Source organism: Cetorhinus maximus, chromosome 6 (assembly GCF_964194155.1).
Source record: "Cetorhinus maximus chromosome 6, sCetMax3.hap1.1, whole genome shotgun sequence".
Classification (NCBI taxonomy): Eukaryota; Metazoa; Chordata; class Chondrichthyes; order Lamniformes; family Cetorhinidae; genus Cetorhinus; species Cetorhinus maximus.
Window position 1 is genome coordinate 84,187,552 of NC_135884.1, and position 14,225 is coordinate 84,201,776.

Genomic DNA, 14,225 nt, shown 5'->3' on the forward strand with positions numbered 1-14,225 from the left:
AATCTGAGTGCAAGGAGTTAACAAACATTCTGTTTTCATAATCATCAGTATTCCTTTCTTCCCCGTCTTTCTCTCCTATAGATGCTGGTTCTTGGTATGATTAATCCCTCAGGTACCTTGTCCAATAGTCATTTCCACACAGGGACCTAGACAGCCAGTAGCAGTAAGCCATTTGACATTGAGGGGGAAATCACAGGCTCATCCCTTGTCTCTGGGACTGTTAGACAGTAGTCAGGAGCAGGAACCCAGGTTGATTTTTCTCTCCTTAGCATTATGAAGGTGAGCCTGCACTGTGATAATCATGGCTTCTCAGATGTGTGTGAGAGAAGTTGACACCATTATACAGTTACCTTGTTGACCATCTCTCTCATGAAGTACTCTTCCATGGTGATGTAATATCCAATTAGCTCCTGCATGTTCCGGCTCAGCAAACAGAGGTTACACAGCTTATCCAGTGCCTTCTGATGCTCTGAGTAACAAGTAATTAAATCACAGAAACAGGTCAACAAATTATTCAGCATCTTTGCAGTCAGCAATACACAAAGAGAAATCACAGCTAGCACATTAGTATAATAGCAATTAATTAGTATCAAGTTTACAGTGCAAAAACATGTCAATCAGCTGTTGTTTTAGCTCTATGTGAGCCTCCTCCCATCTTACTTTATCTGGCCATTTCAACATATCTTTCTGTTCCTTTCTCCCTCATGTTTATCTAGCTTCCCCTTAAATGCTTCTATGCTATTCACCTCAACCACTCCATGTGGTAGTGAGTGCCACATTCTAATCACTCTCTGGCTAAGGAAGTTTCTCCTGAATTCCCTACTGGGCTTGTTAGTAACTGTCTTATATTTATGAAACTAGTTTTGGGCTCCATTAAATTACCCATAAAATTAACACTGTATCCCAAACCATTACAAATGGCTTAGATTAAGTTGCATATTGAATTTTTTAATCAAATTATTAGAAGTACAGTCTTGTTATTTCTAGTTATCCATAATTTGTAACTTTCACATCCTGCTTCAACACAACTCCTCAAATACAGCACTGCTGCGTGAGGTGGGGTAGGGGTCAAGCAGCCTTCCAGCTCCTGGGGTCATTATCCACTAACTCCTGCTGCAAAGTCTGCACAGTTGGACACTGGCCAAGAACTGGCTCAGGTTCCACTCCAATGGCCCCTGGGCCAAATAGCCTCCCACAATTCACTATCAAGGATCAGCATAAATCACAGTAGGGCACCTAGACATCCTACGGTGGCAGCACGAAGAGCAGGGGAGAAACAAGGCAGCAAAAGGAGAAAGCATGGCAGAGCATCATGCAGTGCCTAAGGGCTAGTGCAATTCCACCTCTCTGTTTACGTGTCAGTTGAGCACCTCCCCAACAGGATGGAGAAGCTGTAAGCAGCTCATCCACTCACCTGCCCTCCTGACAGCCAAGTTTTTCAGACAAGAGAGACTGGACTGAGAGAGGAAGGATAAAATACCAAAAAATACCTCTTTTAAACAATTTTAATTAAACACAACAATTCTAAAGTTGGATGGAAATTCCACCATTTACAGCAAGGAGATGTCTGTACCCTGCTTCACTTCTTCAGAGGCTACCGCATCGCAAACCTCAAAATCAGCAGTAATCCTTCTCTTGATGAAACGCAGGTACAGCTCCGCGCGAGCATTCATCAATGTAACCTCCGCTAAAATAGTGTCCAATTCTCTGAAAATCAAACATAAATTCTTAAAAGTATAATAAAAGTGTTCATCCATATCTTGGCCCATTCTTCCTAATGCTTTAAGTACATTGCCTGCTGTAGTATTAAACTGTGCAGACCAGAAGGTCTCAGGTTTCATCTTTGGTCAAGTAGCTGATATCGGTCAGGCAAGTTTTTTAAGTGCTTTGGGCTAGAGAGAGCAAAAATCGGCAAGAGTTTGATTGCTGGTCATTATCCAGTGAATCTTGTTGGACAGAGGGGTGGATGAAGAGGAGTGTTTGGGGGTGGGTGCTGTTGGCAAAGAAAGGGGGAGAGAGAGAGAGAGATAAAGGAAAAATCGGCCTTGGTTCAATTCCTAATCATTATCCAGTGGCATAGAAAGAGGAGAAAGCAAATAGAGAATGAATATATGTATGTGTAAAGGAGAAGGCTGCCAATGTAATTATAAAGGATGAGACAGTGGCGACACTGTAAAGGATAAAAATAGATGAAGAGGGGGCACTCAAAAGGGCGGTAGTCCTCAAAGCAGAAAAGCCACGAGGTCCAGATGGAATACATCCCAGGTTACTGGGGGAAGTAAGCCAGGAGTGTGATGGACTACTCCCCATTTGCCTAGGTGAGTGCAGCTCCCACAACACTCAAGGAACTTGACACCGTCCAGGACAAAGCAGCTCACTTGACTGGCACCACATCCACAAATCTTCACTCCCTCCACCACCGATGCACAGTAGCAACAGCGTGTACCATCTATAAGATGCACTACAGGAATTCACCAAGGCTCCTTCAACAGCATCTTCCAAACCCATGACCACTACCATCTAGAAGGCCAAGGGCAGCAGATGGATGGGAACATCACCACCTGGAATTTCCCCTCCAAGTCACCCACCATCCTGACTTGGAAATATATCGCCATTCCTTCACTGTCGCTGGGTCAAAATCCTGGAACTCCCTTCCTAACCACACTGTGGGTGTACCTACACTACATGGACTGCAGTGGTGTAAGAAGTTAGCTCACTGCCACCTTTTCAAGGGCAACTAGGGATGGGCAATAAATGCTGGCCCAGCCAGCAAAGCCCACATCCCATGAATGAAAAAAAAAGCATAGCAGTTGCAGATGCTCTGGCCACAATCTTCCATTATCCTTGGACATGGGGACGGTGCCAGAGGACTGGAGGATTGCAAAAGTTACACCCCTGTTTAAGAAAAGGAGAAATGGATAAAGCTGGCAATTACAGACCAATCAGCCTAACAGCAGTGGTGAAGAAAATTTTAGCGACAATAATCGGGGACAAAATTAATTAGAATTTTGAAAAGTATGTGCCAGTAAAATTTGTTCATTTGTTACATTTATTAACAGTAGATCGTGTTTTACTAACTTCATCGAGTTCTTTGATGAAGTAATGGAGAGTGTAGTGAGGATACAGCAGCTGTGTACATGGACTTTCAAAAAGCATTTAAGAAAGTACACACAATAGACTTACCAGCAGAATTATAGTCCACAGAACGAAAGGGTCTTGACAGCATGGATATAAAATTAGCCAAGGGGCAGGAAGCAGAGAGTTGCGGTGAATAGTTGTTTAATTGGAGAGAAGCATACAGAGCAGCAGACACATGGGAACACCACCAGCTGCAAGTTCCACTCCAAGTGACACAGCATCATGACTTGGAACTATATCACCATTCATTCACTGTAAATGGGTCAAAAAGCCTCTCTAACAGCACTGTGGGTGTACCTAAACCACATGGACTACAGCAGTTCAAGAAAGTGTCTCACCAGAAGAAGGTGGTGGTGAACCACCTTCTTGAACCGCTGCAGTCCATGTGTTGTAGGTACACCCAGAGTGCTGTTAGGGAGACAGTTCCAGGATTTTGACCCTGCAACAGTGAATGGCGATATAGTTACAAGTCAGGATGTTTGTGACTTGGAGGGAAACTTGCATCTGTTGCCTTTGACCTCCTGAGTGGTAAAGGTCAGGTTTGGAAGGTGCTGTCGAAGGAGCCTTGATGAGTTGCTGCAGTGTATCTTGTATACATGCTGCTGCCATTGTACTACGGTGGTGGAAAGAGTGAATGTTTAAGTTGGTGAATGGGGTGCCAATCAAGCAGACTGCTTTGTCCTGAATGGTGTTGAGCTTCTTGAGTGTTGTTGCACCGCACTCATCCAGGCAAGTGCAGAGTATTCCATCACACTCCTGACTTGTGCCCTGTAGATATGGGCAGTCTTTGGGGAGTCAGAAGGTGAGTTACTCGCCTCAGAAATCCCAGTGTCTGACCCTGCCCTTGCAGCCACAGTATTTATACAGTTGGTCCAGTTCAGGTTCTGGTCAATGTTAACCCCTAGGATGTTGATAGTAAAGAGATTCAGCAATAATAGTGCCATTTAATATCAAGGGGAGATGGTTAGATTCTCTCTTGTAGATAGTCATTGCCTGGCACCTTTGTGGTGTGAATGTTACTTGCCACTTATTAGCACAAGCCTGGTTTTGCTGCATATGGACACAGACTGCTTCAGTATCCGAGGAGTTGCGAATGGTGTTGAACATTGTGCAATCATCAGCAAACATCCCCACTTCTAAACCTGTGATGGAGGGAAGGTCATTGATGAAGTACCTGAAGGTGGTTTGGCCGAGGACACTACCCTGAGGAACTCCTGCAGTGATGTCCTTGAGCTGAGATGACTGATTTCAACAACCACAATCATCTACCTATGACTCAAACCAGTGGAGAGTTTTCCCCCAATTCCCACTGACTCCAGCGTGGCTCATTGATGTCACACTCGGTCAAACGCTGCCTTGATTTCAAGGGCAGTACCTCTCACCTTCCCTCTTGAATTCAGCTCTTTTGTCTGTTTGGATCCAGGCTCTAATGAGGGCATAACCCAAATTGAGTGTCAGTGAGCAGGTTATTGCTGTATAAGTATTGCTTGATTGCACTGTTGACAACACTTTCCACCACTTTACTGGTGATTGAGAGCAGACAGATGGGGCGGTAATTTGCCAGATTGGATTTGTCCTGCTTTTTGTGGATAGGACATATCTGCGCAATTTTCCACATTGTCAGGTAGATGCCAGTATTGTAGCTGTACTCATAGAATCATAGAGTTATACAGCACAGAAACAGGCCCTTCGGCCCATCATGTCCATGCCGGCCATCAAGCACCTATCTATTCTAATCCCATTTTCCAACACTTCGTTCATAGCCCTGTATGCTATGGGGTTTCAAGTGCTCATCCAAATACTTCTTAAATGTTGTGAGGATTCCTGCCTCTACCACCCCCTCAGGCAGTGTTCCAAATTCTAACCACCCTCTGGGTGAAAAATTTTTTCCTCAAATCCTCTCTAAACCTCCTGCCCCTTACCTTAAATCTATGCCCCTTAGTTACTGATACCTCCGCTAAGAGGAAAAGTCTCTTCCTATCTACCCCCCTCATAATTTTGTATCAGGTCTGTCCTCAGCCTTCTCTGCTCTAAGGAAAACAACCCTAGCCTAGACAGTCTCTCTTCATAGCTGAAACACTCCAGCCCAGGTAACATCCTGATGAATCTCCTCTGCACCCTCTCCAGTGCAATCACATCTTTCCTATAGTGTGGTGACCAGCTGGAACAGCTTGGCTAAGGATGCAGCTACTTCTAGAGCACAAGTCTTCAGTGGTATTGCTTCATGTTGTCAGGGCCCATAGCCTTTGCAGTATCCGATGCCTTCAGTCATTTCTTGATATCATGTGGAACGAATCAAATAGGCTGAAGGCTGGTGTCTGTGATGCTGGGGGCCGCAGGAAGAGCCTAGGTGCCTGGGACATTGGCTGTAAGGTATGATTCTATGAGTGTGACAGAGGCTGTTGAAGCAACATCCACATCAACATCACTGTCACCATCCCTGTGCATTTCCTGTCCCACGGACAGGAAAGAACCCGCAGAGACGGTGGCAGCACAGTAGTATGCAGTCAGATGGGAGTTTCCCTGGGAGTCCTCAGCATTGACTTCGGATTCTATGAAGTCTCCTGGCATCAGATCAATCATGGGCAAGGAATCCTACTGTTTACCACCTACCACCCTTCCTCAGTTGATGAATCAGTACTCCACCATGTTGAACACCACTTGGAGGAAACACTGAGGGTGGCATAGGCACAGAATGTACTCTGGGTGGGGGACTTCAATGTCCATCACCAAGAGTAGCTCAGTAGCAGCACTATGGACCAAACTGGCCTTGTCCTGAAGGACCTATCTACCAGATGCAGAGAAGATATATAAGAATCTTACCAGAGATGAGGGACTTCAGTTATGCAGAGACTGGAGAAGCCTGGGTTGTTTTCCTTCGAGCAGAGAAGGCAAAGAGGGGTTTCGAGTGAGATGTTCAAAACCATGAAGGGTTTGATAGCATAGATAAGGGGAAACTGTTTCCAGTGGCAGAAGGATCAGCAACCAGAGAGCACAGATTTAAGGTGATTAGCAAAATAACCACTGGCGATAAGAAAACATTTTTTCACAGTGAGCAGCTGTGATTTGGAATGCACTGCTGAAAGATGGAAGCAGATACAATAATAATAGTCGAAAGAGAATTGGAAAAATAATGGAGGGAATTTTTTTATAGGGCTTTGGGGAAGAGCAGGAGTGTGGTATCAATTGCGTGGCTAACAAAGATCTGACACGGGCACGTTGGGCTGAATGGCCTCCTTCTGTGCCTTCAATGGTCAAATACACTGTCAACACTCGCTACCTGAGTGCATAACTTAAGAATAAAGTAGTGGACTGTATCAGTACCCCAGGAATCGTGCCTACAGAAGAGATGCAGAGCCAGAGCCATTATTTTTCAAAAAAAAGTGCAGATAATAAACAACCAACAATTTAATTGTGTTTCTACTGAACAAAAGCAGGATACACAACAGTTTATAGCTACTCAGAGTACATTCATACCTGGGCTCTATCTTATCCATCGTTAAGCTTCTCATCATACTGTTCTGCACTCGTTGGAACTGCAAAGCCACAAAATGAATGAAGTCAATGTTTGTTTTGCATGTAACACAGGCGTTTACAGTAAAGATCCAATTGCAAATAGTAACTGTAGAACCAGAATTAGCACCAGGCCATTGATTCACCACATTGCTGTGCCGATAAGAGTTAGCTGTAGGTTTATCCTCACAATTCCACAGAAAGGGACTGCCAGGCCACTGCCACTGTTAGTTGTCTTTCCATGGAATTGAAAACAATGCAAATAAAAATAGGTCAGGCCACACACAAACTTCCCCGCCAGCAGGAGTGAACATGTAGCAATTAGAAGTAGCATCCCACATGAACAGTGACCCCTTTGAGCAAGGTTTTGTAATGTTGACAGTGCCTGTGAAATCACACTCAGGAGAAGAGGAGAGAAAACTGAGGAGGGCAAAATGACTGTCACTCTCTGGCCTTAATGTTTCAGCTTATGGTCAACTGATTGAAATAAAGTGAAAAAAAATTGAGTTATCCCATTTGAATGTGTGCTTTTGTTGTTTCCAGCAGTAACATTTTTCACACCATTTACATCAGAACAGACCTTGGGCTGGAAATGGACAGAATGACTCAAATAATGGAGACAATTTTTCTTCAGCCACAAAGTCAAGGTTCAGAATTTGGGATTTGACGAAGAAAATTACACTTTAAGCAAGGGAAGTAGATAGTCAGTTTAAACAAAGAAAGAATCCTCACTCCTAGACACTGGGCTGCATCTTTTGGTCGGCGAGCGGAGTGGGGGGTGGGGGGCATGCGAAACAGTGCACCCCAGGCTAAGGGAATCCCTCCTGGCTGCACGGGGAGTGCACAGCACTCCCAGGCGGATATCACGCTGGGCAGGCCTTAATTGGCCTGCCCACCTAAAATGACAGTGCGCCCCCAACTGGGGGTGCCAATAGGGAACCCAGCTGCTCGCACCCACTCTCGTACAACCTCCCCAACGGGGGAGGGGGACCATCCTGCCCATTGTTTACTCACAGAGTGCAGTTTCCGATCTTCCATGAAATCTAACTGAGGCTCAGATCTGTACCTCACCCCCACAGGTGCTGTTCACTGACCTGCTGCTACCCCTCAACACTCAACTACCGAGACTTGACTTTCGCCAGCACTGTGTTACAATCATGGTTGATCTAGTTTTGAATTTTCAAAGGTGAGAGGATGAGGAAATTTTGTTTAGTGCAGCAGGTTTTTACTTTGGAATGCACTGTTTGAAAGGGTGGTTGAAGATTAATCCAATAATAACTTTCAAAATGGAATTGGATAAACACTGGAAGGGAAACCATTTGTACAGCTTTTCAGAAGTAACAGGGATATGTGATTAATTGGATAGCTCTTTCAAAGAGGTGCGATGGGCTGAATGGCCTCCTTTTCAGTTGTATCAATTTACGATTACTTCCTTACAGGGCCAACAGCAGGCAAACAAGGCACCCTACAAAATAACACGAGTCAAAAATTAGTTTATACAAAGATACAGGAGCTCTGATTTACCTTTCTGTGGTAATCTCTCTGCTGAATGAACTTATCCACTACTTTTTCAGCTTGTTGATCACACTCCACCTGTAGGTATTTAATAAGTGTGTACAACCGCCCAGGCCCATAGTACGTTTCAACGATGGGTTGATGAGTCTCCACTATACGAGCGATCCCTGTGAAAGAGATCAAACAATATAAACTCTGTACCGTCAAAATCACCCCTCCAAGTTCTGAATCCCTTTTACAGCTTAAATAGAAAGTAATCCTTCCTCTACTCCACATCAACCATGTGCCTCAGCCTCAAGCTCAGAGAGGTAATGCACCAATGTGACATTGTTCAATTCCCATACCAGCCATCGTGTAACCTCACCAAGTGATGCTGCCATTTCAGTGCTTAGTGGCAAATAGGCTGTTATAGGTCCAACATCCTAGAAACTTGGGTGGCTAAGTAGCAAGTGATATTTGTGCCATACAAGTGCCAGGCAATTATGTCTCCAAAAAGAATCTAACTATGGCCCCTTGATGTTCAACGGCATTCGATCACTGAATCCCCCATCATAAACGTCCTGGAGGTTACCAAATGACCAGAAACTGAACTAAACCAACCACATAAATAACTGCGGCTGCAAGAGGCTGGGAATTCTCTGGAGAGTAACTCACCTCCTGACTCCCCAAAGCCTGCCCACCATCTACAAGGCACAAGTCAGGAGTGTGATGGAACAGTCTCCACATGCCTGTATGAGTGCAGCTCCAACAACACTCAAGGGGCTCGACACCATCCAGGACAATGCACCCCATATACCACCTTAAACATTCACTCCCTCCATTACCAGTGCACCATGGCTGCAGTGTGTGCCATCTATAAGACATGCTGCAGCAACTCAGCAAGGGTCCTTCAACAGCATCTTCTAAACTCACAATGTGTGTCATCTAGAAGGACAAGGGCAGCAGACACACAGGAACACCACCACCTGCAAGTTCTCCTCCAAGACAGATACCATCCTGACTTGGAACTAAATTGTTGTTCCTTCACTGTCACTGGAACTCCCTCCCTCAGCAATGGGGTGTACCTACCCGCAGTGGTTCAAGGTGGCAAGTCACCTCTACCTTCTCAAGGGCAATTATGAATAGGCAATAAATACTGGCCTTGTCAGAGATGCCCACATCCCAAGCACAAATAAAAAAACAATCTGAGCTGAAAGGTGCACACAGGGCCCAAACAGTCAGCAAAAGGAAACATTCTGCAGCTTTCTGAATACATCTATTTTACCTGTGACCAATTATTAACCAGAAGTGTGTAAAGTTACTGCTTAGTTTGATACTCCATTCCAGCAAGAAAAGGCAAAAAACTGAAAGAGAAATGCTGCAGAAAGTATCCGAAATTTAACACTGGGAATGGTAGCAACACCGGTGTGGCATAAGCCCTCATTCAGCAGGAGTGCTGTCAGTGTGCCATGACAACGTGTCATTAAAAATCAGAGTAAAGAAGGAAACCTGCTGTCCTTATCCAGTCTGGCACAAATGTCACTCCAGACCCATAGTAACACAGCTGACTCTGAACTACCTAGTGAATTGCCTCAACAAGCCATTCAGTTATATGAACCTAGTACCAGTGGGTCATGAAGGCAGCCCCAGCACCATCTTCACAGGTCAACTAGGAATGAGCATTAACTGTTGGCCTTGCCATTGGCGCTCACAACTCAAATGATTTTTTTTTTAATCTCCCAGCTCAAGCACACTAATTCTACAAGAGGTGTAGTTCATTAGGCTGGTGAAGCAGCAAGAGAAGTGACTTTCATGCCATAGAACAGATTGGATTCAAACTCAGGGTGAGGAAGTGGCAGACCACTGTTCTAACCCCTTGTGGCCAGCCTGTCAATGCAACTATTAGACTCACTGAGACAATCCTACCTTCAAAGAGCAGTGTGAGTGTGTCAGCAAAGGTAACAGCCGCCCTGCGATCACTCGTTTCAGTGCTCAGTGCCAGGTGAAGGTTTTCTTCAGCTTTGTTTGCAATCTTCAGTAACAGAAAATAGATCAGGCTGGCAACTAAGATTCAACTAAAGTACATTTATATCCAAAGCAAAAATACACCAACAAGTTACATACAAACATACAAATTAGGAGGAGTAGGCCATTCGTCCCCTCCCAGCCTGTTCCGCCATTCAATAAGATCATGGCTGATCTTATGGCCTCAACTCCACATTCCCACCTACCCCCGATAAGTTTTGACTCCCTTGTTTGTCAAGAATCTAAGTACCTCTACCTTAAAAATATTCAATGATCCTGCCACTAGGGAAGAGGGCTCCACAGATTCATGACTCTCTGAGAGAAAAAAATTCTCCTCACCTCCGTCTTAAATGGGAGACCTCTTATTTTTAAACTATATTCCCTAGTTCTAGTCTCTCCCGTAAGGGGAAACATCCTCTCAGCACCCACTCTGTCAAGTCCCTTCAGAATCTTATATGTTTCAATAAGATTACCTCTCATTCTTCTACACTCCAATGCACAGACCCAACCTATCCAACATTACCCCTCTATACCTCAATTCTGCAATCTCTCTCCATTTAGATGATGGCTGCATTTGATGCCAACACCATTCATGCACAGTTGAATGCTGACGGTAGACCCAGGCTAGAGGTTGCCATCTTTATAGAGGGCAAATTGCAGCAGGGCCCATTCACGGTCATCACTGACCCTGTCAGCAGGAGGAGGAAATGTTGTGAATTTCTATCCTGGACTGACAGTGATGGATTTTAGAAACTTGTTTTACAGTAGGTTGGAAAGGAAGGATTTACACACAGCAAAATCAAACCAAGAGAAATGTTTGTATCTTCTGAATTTCTATCTTGGACTAACAGTGAAGGATTTTGGAAACTACTTTTACAGGCAGTTAGAAGGGAATGATTTGCAGATGGGAAACTAAAATCTTTTCCTTGTTGGATATTCTACTGCAGTCATATCGGTCAGTGTTTCTTTTTTTTTAATTCATTTGTGGAATGTGGGCTTCACTGGCTCGGGCCAGCATTTATTGCCCATCCCTAGCTACCCTTGAGAAGGTGATGATGAGCTGCTTGAACCGCTGCATCTGTGTGGTGTAGGTACACCCTCAGTGCTGTTAGGGAGGGAGTTCCAGGATATTGACCCAGCAACAGGGAAGGAACGGTGATATATTTCCAAGTCAGGATCGTGAGTGGCTGGGTGGGGAACTTCCAAGTGGTGGTGTTCCCATGTGTCTGCTGCCCTTGTCCTCCTAAATGGTAGTGGTGATGGGTTTGGAAAGTGCTGTCGAAGGAGCCTTGGTGAATTTCTGAAGTGCATCTTGTAGATGGTACACACTGCTGCTACTGTGCATCAGTGGTGGAGGGGAGTGAATGTTTGTGGAAGGGGTGCCAATCAAGCGGGCTGCTTTGTCCTGGATGGTGTCAAGCTTCGAGTGTTGTGGGAGTTGCACTCATCCAGGCAAGTGGGGAATATTCCATCACACTCCTGACTTGTGCCTTGTAGATGGTGGACAGGCTTTGGTGAGTTACTCGTTGCACGATTTCCAGCCTCTGACCTGCTCTTGTAGCCACAGTATTTATATGGCTAGTCCAGTTCAGTTTCTGGTCAATGGTAATCCCCAGGATGTTGATAGTGGAGGATTCAGTGATGGTAATGCCATTGAACATCAAGGGACGATGGTTGGATTCTCTCTTGTTGGAGATGGTCATTGCCTGGCTTGTGCGGCGTGAATGTTACTTGCCGCTTGTCAGCCCAAGCCTCGATATTGTCTAGGTCTTGCTGCATTTGGACATGGGCTGCTTCAGTATCTGAGGAGTTGCGAATGGTGCAGAACATTGTGCTATCATCCCCACTTCTGATCTTATGATGGAAGGAAGGTCATTGATGTAGCAGCTGAAGGTGGTTGGGCCGAGGTTGGAACTCCTGCAGTGATGTCCTGGAGGTGAGATGACTGACCTCCAACAATTACAACTATCTTCCTTTGTGCTAGGTATGATTCCAAACAGTGGAGAGTTTTCCCCCTGATTCCCATTGACTCCAGTTTTGCTAGGGCTCCATGATGCCACACTTGGTCAAATGCTGCCTTGGTATCAAGGGCAGTCGCTCTCACCTCACCTCGGGAGTTCAGCTCTTTTGCCCATGTTCGAGCCAAGACTGTAATGAGGTCAGGAGCTGAGTGGCCCTGGCGGAGCCCAAACTGGGCATCAGTGAGCAGATTATTGCTAAGTAAGTGCCGCTTGATAGCACTGTTGATGACCCCTTAATTACTGATGATCGAGAGTAGACTGATGGGGCCGTAATTGGCCGGGTTGGATTTGTCCTGCTTTTTCGGTCTCACTATCCCAGTAATGTAATTGGATTGTAGGCTGTTGTGAGTGTTAAGACTATATTGCCTCTCCTCATTCTTCCCCCTTCTGCCCCACTGAGTTCCAGGCTACAGGCTCGAGCAGTGATGTCATTGGATTTCTGCGCATGCATCATGCACAGACGCATATTGGTGGCCATATTGTGTTGGAAGGAGACATAGTGTTAGATAATATGCTGCTTTTCTATTCTTCCTGCCAAAGTGGACAAGTTCGCATCTTCCCCCATTAGACTCCATTTGTCAAACTTTTGCCCAATCACTTAATCTATCTATATCCCTTGGCAGACTCTTTGTGTCCTCTTCTCTCAGTTTCAGTACCATCTGTAATCCCCTCCCCTCACCAGCGTGGCCAATCCAATTAGACATAAACTCCTTTTCTTTAACACCCATGAGACACCTTACATTTAGATAGAAACTCATACAATCGCAGAACGTTCTCACAGACCATTAAAGCCAATGGATTACTTTTGAAGCTTGCTTCCCATTGTAATGTACAAAACACACAACCAATTTATGCACAGCAAGATCCCATGAATAACAATGAGACAAATGACCAGATAATCTGTATTTCTAGTTACGTTGGTTGAGAGATAAATATTGGCCAGGACATTAGGGAGAATTCCCCTGCTCTTCTTTGAATAGTGCCACGGAATCTCTGATGCCCACCTGAAAGAGCAGATAGGGCCTCAGTTAAACGTCTCATCCATAATATGGCTCATCCAACATTGTAACGTTCCCTCAATACGGCACAGGCATTTTCAGCCTAGATTTTGTGCTCAAGTCTCTTGAGTGAGATTTGAACAACAAATTTCTGACCCAAATGAGAGCACCAGGGTTGGTATGGATTTTTAATCAGGAAAAAAACTTTAGTGAATTGCTCCCAATCCATCACTTTCTCTTAAGAATTTAAATTCTTCGAGACCCAAAAAGTAAATGTATTTCTCATGGGGGCTTAAATAATGGCTCAGGCACAGGCCCAATTCTCTCACAGCCCTCTATCCAATGAATATTTTTTTTATTATATAGGCAATTGTTGCACCATAGCAGCAAAGAATAAATTACCAGTTGACTTTGTGTTTTATATTACTACTGATTGAGGAAGCATAGATGTCCAGGACACCAGGAGGACAACCCGCCCTGCTTCAAATGGTGCCGTGCGATCTTTAACATCTGCCTATTAATTTAAGGTCTCGAGCATTGCAAGTGAGCCTCAGTTTATAGATTGTAGAACTTGAACCCACAATTTTCTAAGCCAAATGCCAGAGTGCTATTAACTAAACCAAGCTGACATGGGCTGGGGGATGAAATTGGCCTTGAGCAGGAATGTGAAACAAATCAGCAGCCCAGTTTATACTGCACCCAATTCTCTTTTCCATTAAACAGAAAAGAAAAATCGGGCATGGGATATAAACGGGCTGCTGATTCGCTAGGAGTTTGTTGCAAGTGAATTTTTTCTTTACTCTTTCCTGGGATGTGGACTTCCCCAAGGCAGCATTTGTTACCCATCCCTAACTGTCCTTGAACTGAGTGGTTTGCTAGGCCATTACAGAGGGCAGTTATGAGTAAACCACATTGTTGTGGGTCTGGAGTCACGTGTAAGCCAGACCAGGTAAGGAATGCAGATTTCTATCCCTAAAGGGCATTAGTGACACAAAGATAGGTAGGAAAGTGTGTTGTGAAGAGGATATAAGGAAGT

General features: G+C 44.8%; 1 protein-coding gene across 1 annotated transcript in view; it reads right to left on the minus strand.

Moving 5' to 3' along the window:
• Positions 1 to 14,225, minus strand: part of cog4 (component of oligomeric golgi complex 4) — a 62,521-nt gene that overhangs the window by 23,234 nt on the left and 25,062 nt on the right. The window contains exons 6-10 of the mRNA XM_078543926.1: positions 10,072 to 10,177; positions 8,176 to 8,333; positions 6,616 to 6,674; positions 1,574 to 1,707; positions 351 to 469 (exon numbers count right to left, since the gene is read on the minus strand). Coding sequence (XP_078400052.1) covers positions 351 to 469; positions 1,574 to 1,707; positions 6,616 to 6,674; positions 8,176 to 8,333; positions 10,072 to 10,177 — 576 coding nt within the window. The remainder of the gene's footprint in view (positions 1 to 350; positions 470 to 1,573; positions 1,708 to 6,615; positions 6,675 to 8,175; positions 8,334 to 10,071; positions 10,178 to 14,225) is intronic.